At 50.3% G+C, this 17199-nt stretch overlaps 1 protein-coding gene across 2 annotated transcripts; it reads left to right on the forward strand.

Annotated features, from left to right (window-relative positions):
- Positions 1 to 461: 461 nt before the first annotated feature.
- Positions 462 to 8706, forward strand: ZFP64 (ZFP64 zinc finger protein). Of its 2 annotated transcripts, none has more exons than XM_041720230.2 (6): positions 462 to 698; positions 1540 to 1779; positions 3198 to 3362; positions 3680 to 3742; positions 4215 to 4466; positions 6755 to 8706. In XM_041720230.2, exons 1-6 carry the CDS (start codon positions 647 to 649, stop codon positions 8023 to 8025), a joined length of 2043 nt encoding a protein of 680 aa, XP_041576164.2. In that variant the 5' UTR covers positions 462 to 646; the 3' UTR covers positions 8026 to 8706. The 2 variants fall into 2 exon arrangements, with proteins under 2 accessions (XP_041576164.2, XP_072773168.1); XM_072917067.1 differs by lacking the exon at positions 462 to 698 and adding an exon at positions 774 to 855.
- Positions 8707 to 17199: the final 8493 nt, after the last annotated feature.

The following is a 17199-nucleotide window of genomic DNA, read 5'->3' on the forward strand; positions in this document are numbered from 1 at the left end:
GCTGGGACCGGGCACAGGCCGGGGCTCAGGCTGGAGCCCCCAGCCCAGGGCTCAGGTTGGGACCGGGCACAGCTTGGGGCTCAGGCTGGGACCGGGCACATCCCGGGGCTCAGGCTGGGACCGGGCACAGCTCGGGGCTCAGGCTGGAGCCCCCAGCCCGGGGTTCAGGATGGGACCGGCACATCCCGGGGTTCAGGCCGGAGCCCCCAGCCCGGGGCTCAGGCCGGAGCCGGGCACAGCTCGGGGCTCAGGCTGGGACCGGGCACAGCCCGGGGCTCAGGCTGGCACCGGGCACAGCTCGGGGCTCAGGCTGGAGCCGGGCACAGCTCGGGGCTCAGGCTGGAGCCGGGCACATCCCGGGGTTCAGGCTGGGACCGGGCACAGCTCGGGGCTCAGTTTGGGACCGGGCACAGCTCGGGGCTCAGGCTGGAGCCCCCAGCCCGGGGTTCGCCGCCGCCGCCTCACGGCCCTGCCTGCCCGGGGCCGCTGACGGCCGCACCGCCGCAGCCTCACGGCCGCCACTGAGCATGCTCGGCTCCCGCACATCCGCCGGCGGCCGAGCCGGGGGAGCGGTGCCGGTGGCGGAGCCGGTGGCGGTGGCGGTGCGGCGGGCCCGGCCCGCGCTGCAGGCGGCGGTGGGGCCGCCATGAACCGCGGCGGGGCGGGGGCGGCGCCCGCCTTCCCCGGCCCCGTGCAGTGTAAGTGCTGCGCCATGCGCGCTCCGGGGCCCGCGCCGCGCCAGCGCGGGGGAGCCGGGGCCTGCCCGGGCCCCGAAACCTGAGTAGCGCATGAGGCGGGCGGGAGCGGAGCCCGGGAACCTGGCTGGGGGGCGGGGGGGGGAACCCGGGAACCTGAGTGAGCCCGGGCGGGGCCGGGGCGGGCAGCGGGGCCGGGGGGTCAGTGGGACCGGGGGGTCAGCGGGACTGGAGGGGTCAGCGGGACCGGGGGGTCAGCGGGACCGGGGGCTCAGCGAGCCGGGGGGTCAGCGGGACCGGGGGGTCAACGGGGGCGGGGGGTCAGCGGGACCGGGGAGGGGGTCAGCGGGACCGGGGGGTCAACGGGACTGGAGGGGTCAGTGCGGCCGGAGCGGTCAGTGCGGCCGGAGCGGTCAGCGGGGCAGAGGGTCAGTGTGGCCGGAGCGTTGGTCCGTTGGTCCTGGGTGATGGTCCGTGCGTCCCGGCCGGTGGTCCGTGGATCCTGGGCAGTGCTCCGTGGATCTTGGGGATGGATGCTCCATGGGCACTGGGCACTGGATCCTGGGGCATTGCCCACGTGGGTTGTCCACGCTCCATGGGCGCTTAGTGGTGCTGTCCGTGTGTCCCGGGCAGTGATGCATCCCTGCCGCCCGGGGGTGCCGCAGTGCCCCCAGCTCGGGGTGCCTGGGCAGCAGGGTGTCCCTGTGCCACCCAGAGCGGTGTCACCCATTGCCGTGCACCGGGACGAGCTGAGTGTGCTGCGTCCCCTGAATGTGCCACATCCCCTGAGTGTGCCACGTCCCCTGAGTGTGCCACATCCCCTGAGTGTGCCACATCCCTGCAGTCCCCGGCAGCACCACGGTGCTGGTGGAGCTGACCCCCGACATCCACATCTGCGGCATCTGCAAGCAGCAGTTCAACAACCTGGACGCCTTCGTGGGGCACAAGCAGAGCGGCTGCCAGCTCACCAGTGCCACGGCCAGCGCCACCAGCACCGTCCAGTTCGTGTCCGAGGAGACCGTGCCAAGCACACAGGCTCAGAGCACGAGCAGGACCATCGCCTCCGAGACACAAACCATCACAGGTACCCCCAAACCACCACAGGTACCCCCAGCCCTGCACAGGTACCCAAACCATCACAGGTACCCCCAAACCATCACAGGTACCCAAACCTGCACAGGTATCCAACCATCACAGGTACCTCCAAACAGTCCCAGGTGCCCCCAAACCATCACAGGTACCCCCAGCCCTGCACAGGTACCCAAACAATCACAGGTGCCCCCAAACCATCACAGGTACCCCCAACCCTGCACAGGTACCCAAATCATCACAGACACCACCATGTCACCTGCCAGGTGCCAGCCCTCTGTCCCTGTGTCCCCATCACCCAGCTGAAATAACATTTTCACATCAGTTGTCATGTAACCTAGGAAATGAAATAGTCCTGTGCTGCCTTCCTGGGTTTGTCCTAACAACAGTTGCTTAATTTGCTAATTGAGGTATAAGTTCTCTCAGAGAATTGCTCAAGTCTGATCTGTTGTGGAACCAGCTTGTGCAAATTAATTAAAATTGCCGATACTTATGAAAAATACTGAATTTACTATGCATTTTAATTTTTTTAAGAGTGCTCTAGATGGAAAACACACACAGAATTGCTATCAGGCACCCATCCAGACCTTTTTATGTGAGAACACTGCATCCCCTAACATTGCTCCCGCAACTAATTAGCAGGAAAAATATTACTCAAAATTTCTGCCTGTGTGAAGGCTCGAGTGAGGTCCGAATCCTGGAGACATTTAAATAAAATTGGGATCTTTTTCCATGTGTGAAGGTTTGCCCTTCTATATATAGTTTTGTTTTATTTTGGTGTGGGACCTTACTAAACCCCAAGTTATTTGACTCTAATTTGGATAGACAGGTTAAGGCAGGGAATCTGGAAGAGCAGTGAAACAAAAATTCAGGGCCCACTTCCAGGAATTTTTGTATTATAATCCCTCAACTCAGTGTGGGTTTTGGGCGGGTCATTTTTCTGCTTCATATTTACTCATCTTTAAAATGAGGACAGTTCTACCCATTTGCCCTTTTGGGCTGTAGTGTTGCTTAATTGATTTAAAAGCTGCTACTTTGGCTGAGATATTTTCACCTGTTATTCTTGTGAGTAACAGCTAAAAACAGTAGAGTTGAAAGAGGCTGAACTTTTTCAACAATTACAAAAATAATTTGTGTGATGCCTTTTGACAACATTTGCCATATAAATAATGATTTTTTTTTTTTTTTCATTTGGGCTACAACTCAGACAGAATTGAAAAACAAATATATCTTTATTTGGTATTTGGAAGAGAAAAACCTTTTTCCTTTCCTCCTCCCCCAGATAAATAGAGACAGAAATGTTGCTGGGGAAAAAAACAGAATAGAGAATTCATGAAACTAGACAATAATTAGATTTTTTTTTCTCTGATTAGAGAAGTTAGTGCTGTCGCGTGAAGTGTTTTGTGTGTTTAGTTTCTGCCCCAGAGTTTGTTTTTGAGCATGGATACCAAACCTACCTGCCCAGCGAGAGCACGGAGCCTCCAGCTGCTGCTGTCGTCTCCACACCACCAAAAGCGAGGCCCAAGAAATCCTCCTCCTCCTCCGTGCCCCTGAAGAAACTCAGCTGCCTGTACCCAGGTGAGATGGGATTGTTCCTTCTTTTCCATTTCCACGTGCACAGCTTTCCTCTAGTGGCACACAGGAGATTTGGTACCTGCAGCAGTTCTGGAGTGACTTGCCTCTAAGGGGAAGCATTAGAAATCTCAAATTCACAGGTGAGCTGGTCACTGTTTGAAGCAGATGTGAGTGAACAAGATGAGGAATTAACTTCCTGTTAACAGTGAATTTTAAAGAAAATGCTGTTGAAAATAAACATGTCCAGAATATGGTAATGTATCTTTATTATTTGGCTAGATTTTCCTTGAATTTAATGATCTTTATCCTTCTGTTTTCAGGGTGCCAGTTCAAGACTTCCTATGGTATGAAGGATTTGGAACGTCATCGGCGAACGCACACAGGTTTATGTTCCTGTATTTTCTTTTGGGTTGGTTTCCCCCTTTCAGCTTTTTCACAAAAACCATTTTCCCATGAAGTAATGTCTCTATAAGCAGGATGTAGAGCTGTCTGTACTTTCTAGCAGTGTCCTGAGGATTTGCCTGTTGGGGACATGCCCTGTTAGGCACAGCTGAGGCACTGCAGCACTGGAGGTTGATTGGAGGCAGTTTACCTTCTGAGTGCACACCATGAGTTTATCAGGGTGCAGTGTGGTGGCAGCGCACACACTGCTGTGCTTTATATTCAAGCAGTTCCACGATTAACTCCCAATTTCGGAGCTGCAAAGGCACAAGGCTGCAAAGGCTCTGTGTCTGTGGCAGCTCTGCCTGCAGCCCCACAGCCGAGTCCCTTTCCTGGTGAGCGTTCAGTGTGTGCTGTCTGCTTCCCACACGCCCTCCCCACGCCAGGCTGAGCGTGTGAGTGCTGCCCTTGCAGGAGACAAGCCCCACAAGTGCGAGGTGTGCGGCAAGTGCTTCAGCCGCAAGGACAAGCTGAAGATGCACACGCGCTCGCACACGGGCGTGAAGCCCTACAAGTGCAAGCACTGCGAGTACGCGGCGGCCGACAGCAGCAGCCTCAACAAGCACCAGCGCATCCACTCCAACGAGCGCCCCTTCAAGTGCCAGATCTGCCCCTACGCCAGCCGCAACTCCAGCCAGCTCACCGTGCACCTGCGCTCGCACACAGGTGGGGTTTATTCACATCCATGGCTCTAAAGGTTGGAGGGTCACAGAGGTGATTTTAAGTCATGTATCGGTGGCCAGATCCCCAAAAGGGACAATTGGAGTTACAAATGAGTGCCTCTTTAATTGGAGTTACAAATGAGTGCCTCTTTAAGTGACAGATCTGCCCCTGTGCCAGCCACGGCTCCAGCTCACCATGTACCTGCGCTCACACACAGGTGGGGTTTACTCACATCCATGGCTCTAAAGGTTGGAGGGTGACAGAGGTGTTTTAAGTCGTATATTGGTGGTCAGAACCCCTAAAAGGGATGATTTGAGTTCCCAATGAGTGCCAGATCTACCCCTTCGCCAGCCATAGCTCCAGCCAGCTCACCATGGACCTGCGCTCGCACACAAGTGAGGTTTACTCACATCCATGGCTCTAAAGTTTGGAGGGTCACAGAGGTGTTTTAAGTCATATATTGGTGGTCAGAACCCCTAAAAGGGATGATTTGAGTTCCCAATGAGTGCCAGATCTGCCCCTACGCCAGCCATAGCTCCAGCTCACCGTGCACCTGCGCTCAGACACAGGTGTGGCTTTGTCTTGGTTTGAAAAGCCAGGTGTCTGCTAAGGAAAGCAGGAGCCTCCCCTGAAATGGAAAATGTAAAACCCCTCCCTCCAAATTATTATGATTTTGGAATTAAGGGTCTCTCAGGCAAAGATAGGGGAATAGGTGTAACAGTTCCTTAATAGGAAAATTAAAATACAAATGGAGTAGTACAAATAAACAACACTGCCAGAGTGAGAGCAGGCCATGTCCCCCTGTGGGTCAGGGAGGTGGCAGCAGCCCCATCCCAGGGTGGCTCAGCCCTCCTGCAGTGCCAGCTGTGCTTCTGCTGGAGCAGGATCCTGCACGAGGGGGGAGTTTTCCTCTGGAGCTCCAGGGCTGGGGGAGATGGGCCTGGGCTCCTCTGGGAATGCAGTGGGAAGAAAGCTGCTCCTCTGGGAATGCAGTGGGGAAGGAAGAAAGCTGCTCCTCTGGGAATGCACTGGGCAAAGGCTGCTGTGGGGTTCCAAAAGCCAGATTCTATCCTGGTGGGATATAATTCATCCTTGTCAGGTTGCAAAGCTGTCATGCACACACCCAGTTTTAGGGGAAAGGTAAGACTGGTATGTAGAATATATTTCTTACTGGAATTAAATTAATAATCCTCTAGAAGGTGAGTAATCCCCATTGCTCAGAGCAAGATCAGGTTCACTTGTTGAACTGGTCACTAAACATCAGCTTCCTGTTAATTTGAGTGAAACTACTCTAAGAATTAATAATCTTGTGGTCAGACACAAGTTTTTATCTAAATCCTGGCAGTGTCAGTTAGGGATGGGCAGAAATGTAAAGAAATACAGAGTAGACCACTCTGTGAACAAACAGAACCAGCACTTGCTATATTCTTTTTCATGTATATTGTGCTACCCTGTATATGAAAATTAAGTCATTGAAATATTAACTGTGCCTTCATCAGCAAGGCAGATAAAAATTCAGTAGCTGAGTGTGCAGCTGAGGCTGTACAATAAACTAGATGAACAAACAGTTCATCTTCATTAATAAAGTCTGTTTAATACAGATAGTACACCATGTATCTCAATTATTAAACAGATACATGGATTAGCACAGTAGGCCACAACTTGATTTGAAAAATATTCTGTTAAACCTATGACATATGTAGCTGGATAAGCAAATTATGCAAAATTATACAGCTCTCACAAACTCGATAAAATATTAACTTCTAAAATAAATCAGCCATTTGCAGTTTGATTATTAAAGAGGATAAATGCTTGTTGAACTAAATACACTTTCTTTTTCCTCCTTTCACCAAGAGTGTCTTAGAACCTAATAACACAATTCTTACACTTCTTCAATATAATGCCTATCTAAAGAGTTCATCCTCGGGATTTTAGAGAGCTGTATTTTTAGGTTAAAGAAAGAAAATGGAGTCGTTATTTAGGTTATTTAGTAGTTATTTAGGTTGCTAAGTTTGCTTTGGATTTTTTTTTTTTTAATGGCTTTAGAACAACTTCACTGGAATTGATTCAGGATTAGCAGAGCTCCACCTTAACATGGTCATGTTGTGACACCAGGCTGCAAATAGAGAAAATGCAGAATCATGGGTTGGGATCTGAGTGTGTCAGACCAGGTGATAATTCCATGTCACGAAATGTCTCTTGACTTTGAGAATGCGTTGGGAGCTCAGGACAAGGCGGCTGTGGTTCATCCCAGCAGCGTGCCCTGCGTAACCCGCGGCTTCTGTTGGCAGGGGATGCCCCGTTCCAGTGCCAGGTGTGCCCCGCCAAGTTCAAGATCAACTCGGACCTGAAGCGGCACCTGCGGGTGCACTCGGGGGAGAAGCCCTACAAGTGCGAGTTCTGCGAGGTGCGCTGCGCCATGAAGGGCAACCTGAAATCCCACGTGCGCATCAAGCACAGCATGGAGAACACCCTCAAGTGCCCCGAGTGCGACTTCCAGTGCGGCAACAAGACCAGCCTGCGGCACCACATCCGCAGCCACCAGCCCGAGCAGCCCGTCAAGTGCTCCGAGTGCAGCTACTCGTGCTCCAGCAAGGCGGCCCTCAAGGTGCACGAGCGCATCCACGGCAAGGAGCGGCCCTTCAAGTGCGACTTCTGCAGCTTCGACACCAAGCAGCGCAGCAACCTCACCACGCACGTCCGCAAGGCCCACGGCGACAAGGCCAAGGGCAAGAAGCAAGACAAGAAGGAAGGAGAGAGGCCAAAGCAGGGCGGCTCCAGGCAGGTCGCCAAGCTGGACGCCAAGAAGGCCTTTAAGTGCGACCTGTGCGAGGCGTCCTTCGTGCGGGAGGACTCTCTGCGCAGCCACAAGAAGCAGCACAGCCTCTACAACGGCTCCAAGAACAACGAGCTGGCCGTGCTGCAGCTGCAGATGGATGCCGGCCGCCAGCCCGGCGCCCCCATCGCCGTCAGCCACCTCCAGGTGCCGCTTCAGGCCGCCCAGGTGGCCCCGTACAACGAGGGCAGGGTCAAGATCATCGTGGGCCACCAGGTGCCTCAGGCCGGCGTTGTGCAGGCCGCCTCGGTGAACGTGGTGCCCTCGGGGCTGCTGGGCGCGGGGCAGGAGGAGGTGCTGGGCAGCGGCCGCCTGCAGCTGCTGGGCCAGGTCAGCGTGCTGGCCCCGGCCGCGGTGGCCGCGGGCGACGCGGGGCCGGTGGCCGAGCCGGCCGTGCTGCTGACCGCCCACGAGCAGGCCGAGGGCAGCGCCCTGCTCCCTGCGGCCGCCCCCGGCCACGAGCCCCCCGCCGGCCAGGCCTTCATCGCCGGCTCCGGCATCAGCTGCTCCGACCTGGAGGGGCTCAACGCCCTCATCCAGGACGGCGCCACCGAGGTGACCGTGGTCAGCGACGGCGGGCAGAGCATCACCGTGTCCACGGCTGCTCCTCCTCCGCCCATCTTCTCCTCCTCCTCGCACGCTGAGGGCCCCAAGCAGGGCTATTCCATCATCCAGAGCGGGGCCCACACGGCCCTGCTGTGTCCCGCTGACTCCATCCCCGATTAGGGCTGCTCTGGGCACTGCTCTCCCCTGGGGCAGTGCTGAGCCTGCCAGGAACGCACAGCACACAGCTGAACGCAGCATTTGTCCTCCAGAGCCCAATACCTTCCCCTTCCACGCTCTGTTTGTCTGTACACTGAAGCACCTGTGTGTGAAGGGGAGGATTTTTGTATTTCTGAGCCTCTGCTGCAGTCAGAGGCCCTGCTCCTTGGGAAATCAAGGCAGCTGTTGCCAGTGTCCCCAAGCAGTGACACCCCCAAGAATGGCTCTTGTACTGTGCTGCCTGCAGGAAGAAATCCTCCCCTCGTGCTGAATTACCCCCACAGCAGCCTCATTGTTTGATGCTGACCCAAAAAGACAATAACCTGAGTCCTTCTGCAGTTTGTTGGGCTGAGGTCTCTCAGTTCTGCGCTCTGTGTGAGCCCCGAGGAGGCTCTGCTGCAGCCCAGGTAACTCTGAGGGGCTGCTCCTCTCTGTGGGTAGAAATTGGTAGTACCTGGCACTTGCAATGCTCCTGCAGAGCCCAGGTGATTGTTTTCAGAAAGTCAAAGAATGGTGTCCCTCTCTCAGTAGTAATTCACTTTGTTAGCAGCAACACAAATCGTCTCTGGCATGGTGATGGCAGTCAGAGGTGCCTGTGAGTTAAAAAGCAAAACAACTGGAAATATATTTTTTACAAACACTGTTTCTCTTTTGTTTTTATTTTGATGCTGTCTGTTGGGAGGTGCATGGGTGGTAAAAGTGTTTGGATCTTCTTTTTGCGTTAAAGGAAAAGATAGAATTTAATTTAAATTTTATTTAAAATCTCCTAATCCAAGGTTTTTCACTCCAGCAGAAATTCAGGTTGAATCGCAACGAGATGGTAATTTATTACTATATTTATAATATTATTATATATATATTTATCATAGGTATTATTCTATTTATAATTTATTATGGGAATTTTTCTGATGAATGAATTCCAGGCTGTATTTTGAACTACTCAATCGCCCGTGCAAAGGTACCACAAACTAAGAGCAGTTAATTTCCCCATCCTCGGTGGTGGAGGGGAACTCTGCAGGCAGGTTTCCTCACTCCCAGTGCTCCGTGTCATCCATAGGTGGTGCCAGAGGCCCAGCGAAGCTCTGGAGTGTGCTCTGGCTCCTGGATGATATTTCCTCTTTAACAGTTCCCTGTAAAAACTTTTCAAAATTCTGCTTTTTAAGACCTTACCAAAAGCTCAGCTGTAAAAATCTCACTTAAGGAAAAAAGCTGCAGATAAAAAGAAATGCCCAAATTTTTCTGCAAGAAGCAGACCCGTGGCCAAAACAGGTAATATTTTGATATTGATAATATTTTGCTCCCTCATAATTAATTTTAGCCTGCTCATAGTTCCCAGCTGTACAGCTGTCGGCACTAGAGGAGTGATAAAAGCCGAGGATTTTGGCAAAGCTGCTGGTTTGAAGCAGTTTCTCTGTGCTTGCCCTTGGCAGTCTCAGCTCCAGTGCATGTCACACTGCAGGTGCCGCAGCCCTGCTGGCTGCGCTGCAGCTCTCAGAGAGCTCCAGAACCTTCTCAAGGAGGAAACCAGCACATCTGTCATATTCTAGAGACCAGCCTTGGTGCTGGGCCTCAGAGATAAACAGGAAAGATAAGGAAATGGTGTGAGTGAACAGACAGAGTTAGTGCTGCTGCTCCAGCCTGCTTGGCTGATTGCATCATGAGAACAATGCAGACACTTCTTCCTCCACCCTGAGACAAAACCAGCTGAGAGCCAAGGCTGACACGGGCAATTCCCTTTCAATTTTCTCTTCCAGTATTCTGGCTCGGTTTCTGTGTATGACAGTAATGGTCTGTGTGTTCTGGAGCTGGCAGGAGCATATTGTTTTCATCTCTGATGTTCACTTAATACATTCTTCATGTTATCAGCAGAACCATCCCAGGAGGGAGCCTGGTAATTCAGAACAAGTGTAGAGCTCTCCTGCTTCTGAGTACGTGATAAATAAATTCTATCCCTCCCTCCCAGAGGTCTGCCACGGCCTCAGAGAGCTCTGGAGCAAACTGGTGCTTTCCAGGACAAAATTCTGGGATGGATTTTTGCTCCTGCTGCCTGGAGATCCCCAAGCTCCCCTGGTAAGTGCTGGGCCCTGGAGCAGAGCTCAGTGTTCAGTGCTGCTCACCCAGCACAGCCCAGAGGGATCCAGAGGGAGGGCAAATGGATATCCCACCCAGAGGGATGCAAAAATCTGGATATCCCACCCAGCACAGCCCAGAGGGATCTAGAGGGAGGGGAAAATCTGGATATCCCACCCAGAGGGATGCAAAAATCTGGATATCCCACCCAGCGCAGCCCAGAGGGAAGGGAAAATCTGGATATCCCACCCAGCACAGCCCAGAGGGATCTAGAGGGAGGGGAAAATCTGGATATCCCACCCAGCACAGCCCAGAGGGAAGGGAAAATCTGGATATCCCACCCAGCACAGCCCAGAGGGATCTAGAGGGAGGGAAAATGGATATCCCACCCAGAGGGATGCAAAAATCTGGATATCCCACCCAGCACAGCCCAGAGGGATCCAGAGGGAAGGGAAACTCTGGCTATCCCACCCAGCACAGCCCTGGCAGGCTCTGCTCTCTGCACAGGCTGTTCCCCAGGTTGCCCATGGGCTCCCAGGTGTGAGTTTATGGTGTGTCACACCCTCCCTCCTCTCTGGGGATGAACTTCTGCCTGCTCAGAGATCTGAGTTTAACTGGGCAGGCAGAGGTGCAAAACCTGTGTGCATTTCCTCTAAAGCAGCCCCAGCTTTGGGCCTTCCCAGCCCTTTGGGGTTTGAACAGCACTGGATTAAACCTTATCAGTCGTGCTGTATCCTTTAGGTGTTTTTGATAAAACTTAAACTGTTCTTTGCATCAGAATGGGAGATTGCTGCTCAAAACCAGCCTGGGGCTGTCCCATGCACAGGGGGGATTCCTGGGGGAGTGGATGGCACCAAGTCCTCACCTCAGGTGAGGCCTAAAAGCAGCAGAATTTGGCCCAAAGCTGGCTCCCCTGGGAGCTGGGAGAAAACCAAACTCATGCTGAATACATGTGGGACCTGCTACCGAAAAATTGTAAACAAAATATTCCCCAGTCATTTTGGGAATGAGCTGTTTATTGCTGCTGTCATCTGACTGCACTGGAAAGTACCTTCTGTTGTGGGGTTTAAAATGTCACAGACACACCAGGACATTTTTATCTACATTACAAAGAACAGGGGAAAATCCTGATTGTTTTTTTTTTTTTTTTAAATTTAGATACCGTTATTTTATTCTTTTATGTTGTAAAATCATGGAGATCAGCCATTGATAGAACTTCAGTTGTCTGGGGATGCTCATTCCTGATTCTTTATTTATTTGTGTTTGAAGTCAAAATACAGTCAGTCATCCTTTTTGCACTGTGCTGCTCTGGTGACTGCAAAAATACTTTCTGTGTCCTCAATGGCAAGACCTCTATCCTATAATTTCAGGAATATTGACTGGCTAGTCTAATGGCTTTTTACATCTCCACTTGGAAAATCTTTAGCCTTGTTATTTAAATTTGAAGAAGAGAAACCAATATTGTTACAAGAAACTGATGTCTCCTGTCACTTACCCAATGACCTTTCATGAGGTGATAAAGGTTTCTATAGTGACCTGAGGAAATGATGTCTCAGGTATCAGCGTGAATTAAAAGTCTGTGGCTGGAAAAGCTTTCTTTTCTCTGTCTCTCAGGTATCCAGTTCTGCCTTTGTCTTTATTGCAGTGGCTGGACATGGGGAAGGACTCATAAAACACCCAGTGTTTGGTTACCTGCTGTCTTTAGAGGCTTCACGATGTTGTAGGGAAGGAAAAAGGGCCATGGCAAAGCAGAGGTGAATTTTTTCCAAGCTGTGTCCACCTTCAGGGTGTGCTGGGTGCCCCTGAATTCTGTAACCCGGGGATCTGGCACTTTATTCCACAAGCCTCAAGAGCTGCTTTGCCTCTAAAACCAGAATTGTCACTGACTGCAGATTCAGCTTTGGCAGAGGTGTTTTAGTTCCTCGATTCAGACCTTGTGTAAACTTTAATTCTGAAAGTGAAAGCTCTTGGCTAGTGAGAGTGGCTGCATGTTGTAGGTAAAAGTTGAACATGATCTGGGAATTAATTAACTGAGGGCCTGCAGAGTGTTTTGAGGTATTTTTATTTGGTTGTTGTGCTTTGGTTCGGTTTTATTTTAAAGACACGAGGATGCATTTCTGCCTTCTTGTGCTGCTGGGTGGAACAACCTCTCATCAAACCTGATGTGAGACACCTAAAAAAGCCTTGGAGAAAGCTCCAGCATTTTCAGCTTGAGTTTCCCACTGGTGCCCTCAGAAGTGAAGGAAAGCTGATAAATCCTTGTGCTGTCTGTTCTGGCAGGGTTTGAAAGCAAGGCTGGCCCTGCTCCCTGTTGCTCTGAGCTGTCACACAATTTTCCATCATTTTGCTCGCCAGGCCCTGGGCCAGCAGAGCAGAGCAAGGCCAGCCCTGAGCCCTCACCTCCTCTGCCTGCTGGTTGTCTTTGCACTTTCTAGATGTCAGATGAAAGAAAAAATCCTCCCCACACCTTTTCCTAGCACAGCTCACAGCTTCCTCCTCCCAAAGTGGGCTGCTCTTACTGCCATGATTAATTACTGGCCATAATTGGTGATTCTGTCAGGAATATCAGCTATCATCCCATCAGGGTTTGCACTGGGGCTGTGCTGCTGGATTCCCCACCTGCAGAAGGTTCCCCAGAAGGAGATTGTGAGGATGGGAATAACTGGGATACCTCAGTGATGAGCGAGATGCAAATTCCCAGCTAGATCCTGGAGATAGGCACATCTCCTGATGGCCCAGAGGAAATCTGAAAGAACAGGAATGCATACAGCTCAGCTGCATAATGCAGAGCACTCATAATTAATGGATTAAAGTTCTTTGTGAAACATGTTTTTTTATTCTAATAAAGGGAAGGGAGTACAAATGGTGACACAGTTCTAACAGCACAGCAATGTGAGATGCCATGTTAGAGTTGTAAAGCTAAAGAGGTGATAAAAATGTACCTTGGGTTTAAATTTTTACCAGGCTGATGTAAGACTTATTACCTTAAATAGCAGCACTTTTCCTTGTCTCTGGGCACGTTGAATCCTTCTGGTTCTCAAAGTACATAAAATTGCTGGGGGATTATTAAAAACTTGCCAATCCTTGCTGCTTCGTCCCTCCTAAAAAGTTCAGGATTCATCCTGTGAATCACTTTGCCTTTTGTTGTAAAATCATGGAGATCAGCCATTGATAGAACTTTAATTGGCTGGGGATGCTCATGACTTTTTTCCTTTAAAAAAAAAAAAAAAAAAAAAAAAAAGCCTGCCAGCAAAATTGCTTTTTGGTGATGACTCTGCTTGAAAAGTGCTCTGCAGGGGCCCATTCCCAATTGATTATCTTTCACAGCTAATAGCTTCAAAGGCTATTTGGTGGACAGTCCAGTTTTACATTTAAATGTAAATCTCCATAGCCTTGGCAGACTGATGATCAGAATAAAGAGAGGTAAAGCCAGTAAAATGGATGTACAGCTGCTATAACTTTCCCCAGCTCCTGCAGGGGCAGCTGGAGTGAAATGAAAATGGTTGCAGGGTGAGGAAGCTCTTGGCAGGGGATGGAGGGTGGGAAGTGCCCTGGGATGCAGCATGAAGGAGGTGCTGAGTGACCTGGCAGCCCTGGACGGTCAGTGTGGTGTCAGTGGCTCCCACTTGTGCTGCTTTTGGGGCCAGGAGGGAAGTTCAGAGCTCTGGAGCCACCTGGGCCAAGGCAGATTTTGGATGGAGCCAGGGCAGGGATGTTCCTGGCCAAGGAGGGGAGGACACACCAGGGTGGCTCAGCCCTGGCATGGCAGAGGTGCCACAGCTCCCTGGGACCAGGGGGTGCTGCCTGGCAGGGCTGAGCTGGCCCTGCCCGAGCACAATCTGAATTCTGGCAGCCCTGAAATCCCAGAATCACTGTGATTCTGTGATCCTTCAGCACCTCAGGCAGCCCCTGGCACCCAGGCTGTTCTACACATCAGGGGTGGTGGCTCCACCACCTCCCCAGGCAGCAATTCCAGAACTTTATCACCTTTCTGTAAAAAACTTCTTCCTAATTTCCAGCCTGTATTTCCCTTGGCACAGCTTAAGGCTCACCAGGGTGACTGATGCCATTCTCATTCATCCTCCCTGGGAGAAAAGGTGCACAGGGAGCTCCTCAGCTCCCAAACATCTCAGCTGCTGTGAGGAGGTACCTTTTTCCTCATTTTTAATTTTTGTTACCCTGGAAACAGAGCAGAGATACTCGCTGCTCCTCTTCACTGCCTGTTCCTCAGGGCCAAACGAGTCCAGATTGTCCAGGCTCCCAAAGGAAGGGAAATAAGGGGCAGGAAGGGACAATGTGAGTGCTGAACCCATTGAGAAACTGGAGATCAAGGGAGGCAGCTTGATCACTGCGAAGTTCAGTGGCCACTGAATAATTTATTTATTACGATTTATTATTTATTATTAATTATTAATTATGATAATTTATCCAGAGCTTAATATACACAGAAACTTGTATTCCTGCCCATGGGTTTTATGGCTCCTCCCTTTTCACAGCCTCTGGGTTGACACTGGATCTTTCCAGTGACTTCAGGTCAGGTCCCTCCTTAAAATTTGCCTTGTGAAATGACTGGTACAGAAACCAGAAACGAGCAGAAGAAAAAACTTTACTTGTTCTTTCACTTTTGGCAGTTTCCTGCCCTGGGTTCAGCTTTCACCGATTTATTCCAGAGGCCTTTGGCCCATTCTGCAGAACTGCTCAATTTGCATGTGCAAATTTCTATTCTTTGCCCTGTCTCTGCTCCATTGTGTGAGTTCAGTTTTTGCATTTGGTAAATAGAAATACTTTGTATTTGGGGAAAAACCTGGGCCACACACACAATTCTTCTGTTTACTACAACCAACAACAAGTAGTAAAAAAGAAATAAATAGACATGTTCTCCATTAAATCAATATTAATTCATGCAGAAAATCCAGTTCATCAAAGGTTTTCCATTTTGGGCCTCTCCATGTTATAAAGATGTTAATTTGTTTAAATCCCAAGGACTATCATTGTTTCAGCTCATATTTGGACACAGAGACTAAAGTACCATGTACTTTATGTACCATAAAATTAAGAACATTCCTCCCTTTCCTTGTTATTATAGGGAAAAAAAATTTACAAAACAGAATTTCCTTGAAGGGGACTTCCCAAAAACTTTGAAATTTGTAAACATTTAGGAGTCGTATGGTATATAATTTAAATACCGAGTATAATTTACGGTGTTCATGCTGGGTAAAAGTCGGGGTGTTGATTACTTTTCTGTGAGCTGTTTTTTCTGAAGGAGCTCGGTATCACTGTGGCAATCAAAGCAGTTTGGGGCATGGGGCTGTTTAGCATCCTGCTGATGAGTTATGCCATCAATACCGAACTGATTTCCAAGATAAACCCAACTGAGGCATAACAAAGCCCGAGTGATGGCCAACTGTGCTTATGTGATCATCTTACAGTGCTTGCACAGCTCGGAGCCCTTTTATCACCGGCTGCTGATGCATTTATTGTGGCCTTTGCAGAGAAAAGGATTCAATTAAAAAGGCATCGTGGTGTTATCAGCCAAATTCTTCAGTTCAGCTCCTGGCCCTTCAAGGAGTTACTCGGTTTACACTGAATGAATCCGAGAAAAATGGAAGCAGGAGTGATTTGTTAGAAAAGCAAATAAAAGTGGGTACAGTTGCAGGAGGAGGACGTGAGGCCCTGGGTGAGCACATCATCCCCTATGTACAAACAGCTGCTAATCTTATCAATGCAGGGATGCTCCGTGCTGCATTTAAAAGCAAGCTGCCTTTATTCCAGCTCCCACTCCATTGAAATCTGCTATAAATACCGACTTTATAACACTGACCCAATGGATAAATTGCTCAGTTCAAAAGAAAAGCTTTTTTGGAGGAAGGGGGGAACGGAGTAAACGCAGTGTGCTGTAAAAGCTAAGTGGTTTTATTGGCACTTTAAAATACCCTTTTCTGCTGGACTCTGTCAGCTCTGATTATATATAACAACACTGGTTATGTATTAAAAATGTGTGTCAATAGCTGTGGTAGTGCTGTGATTTGTCATTTGTGTGCCAGAGGTCCCAACAGGCTGGATGGACAAAATCTGGCATGGCTCAGAGGGATCACAGGGTGTAAATTGATAAGAACAGCCATCTCAATGATTTAAATAAGAAACTTCATCGAAATGCCAGTGCAGGCTGCACTTGCACACCTCTCACAGCCCTCTCCTTTTGCCAGCAGAGGAGCTGAGGCTGCCACGGGGCAGGAGGTCCTTGCAGGGGTTTGTCAATCAGGTGATGAATTAAACCTCGAGTAAGGAATAAGGACAAGTTAATTCCTCTTTACACAGGCCGGCTGCTCTGTGGTTTAATGCCTGCCCTCATGGGTAGAGCCTGTGAACTGCTGCTCCCAAAACACCTCTGCAGAGGGAGGTGAAGGTGTATTTGTGTTAAACTTTGTGTTTTCCACTGCTGACTGACTCAAAAGTACCAGACATTTTTTTGTGTGAGACTACAGCCAGGATGGAGCCCCTCAGACATCTCATCTCGCCTAAACCCCCTGAATATGCAGCATTGAAAGGAAGCTGTATCCAAATTGCTTCCACAGAGCAGTCAGGCTTTTCAAAGACTGCTTTCAAGGCAGGAGTGGATATAAAACAGGGAATAAAGCCTCCCTGCACTGGACACGAGCAAAGCTGTCCTCAGGCAGCAGGTGTGGAGCTGTTCTGAGCAGGGAGGGCAACCTCTGCTTTTCAGCAGCTTGTTCTGCCTGTGTGCGAGCTCCCAGGCTGGGAAATGAAACATCCCCCAGGACAGCTCCCTCTTTGAATCCTCTCAGCTGTATCCTACATAAATTACGCTGTGCTGAGACCGGAGGAAGTAATTTAATGCTGGAACTCTCCAAAGGCTCTGCCTGCTGCTCGTGCTGAGGTGTAGCTGTGTTATGCAGTACAGATAAACGGGGTCTTTGGAGGAGCCCCCCTCTCTTCCTCATAGTCTCCCACGGGGTGAGATCAGGGAGTTTTTGTTGATAACTGCTGAGCACTCGGTGCTTTGGTTTCTGTCCAGACCATCCTCAGCTGAAGGCCAAGCCCAGAGGA

This window comes from Taeniopygia guttata, chromosome 20 (assembly GCF_048771995.1).
Source record: "Taeniopygia guttata chromosome 20, bTaeGut7.mat, whole genome shotgun sequence".
NCBI lineage: Eukaryota > Metazoa > Chordata > Aves > Passeriformes > Estrildidae > Taeniopygia > Taeniopygia guttata.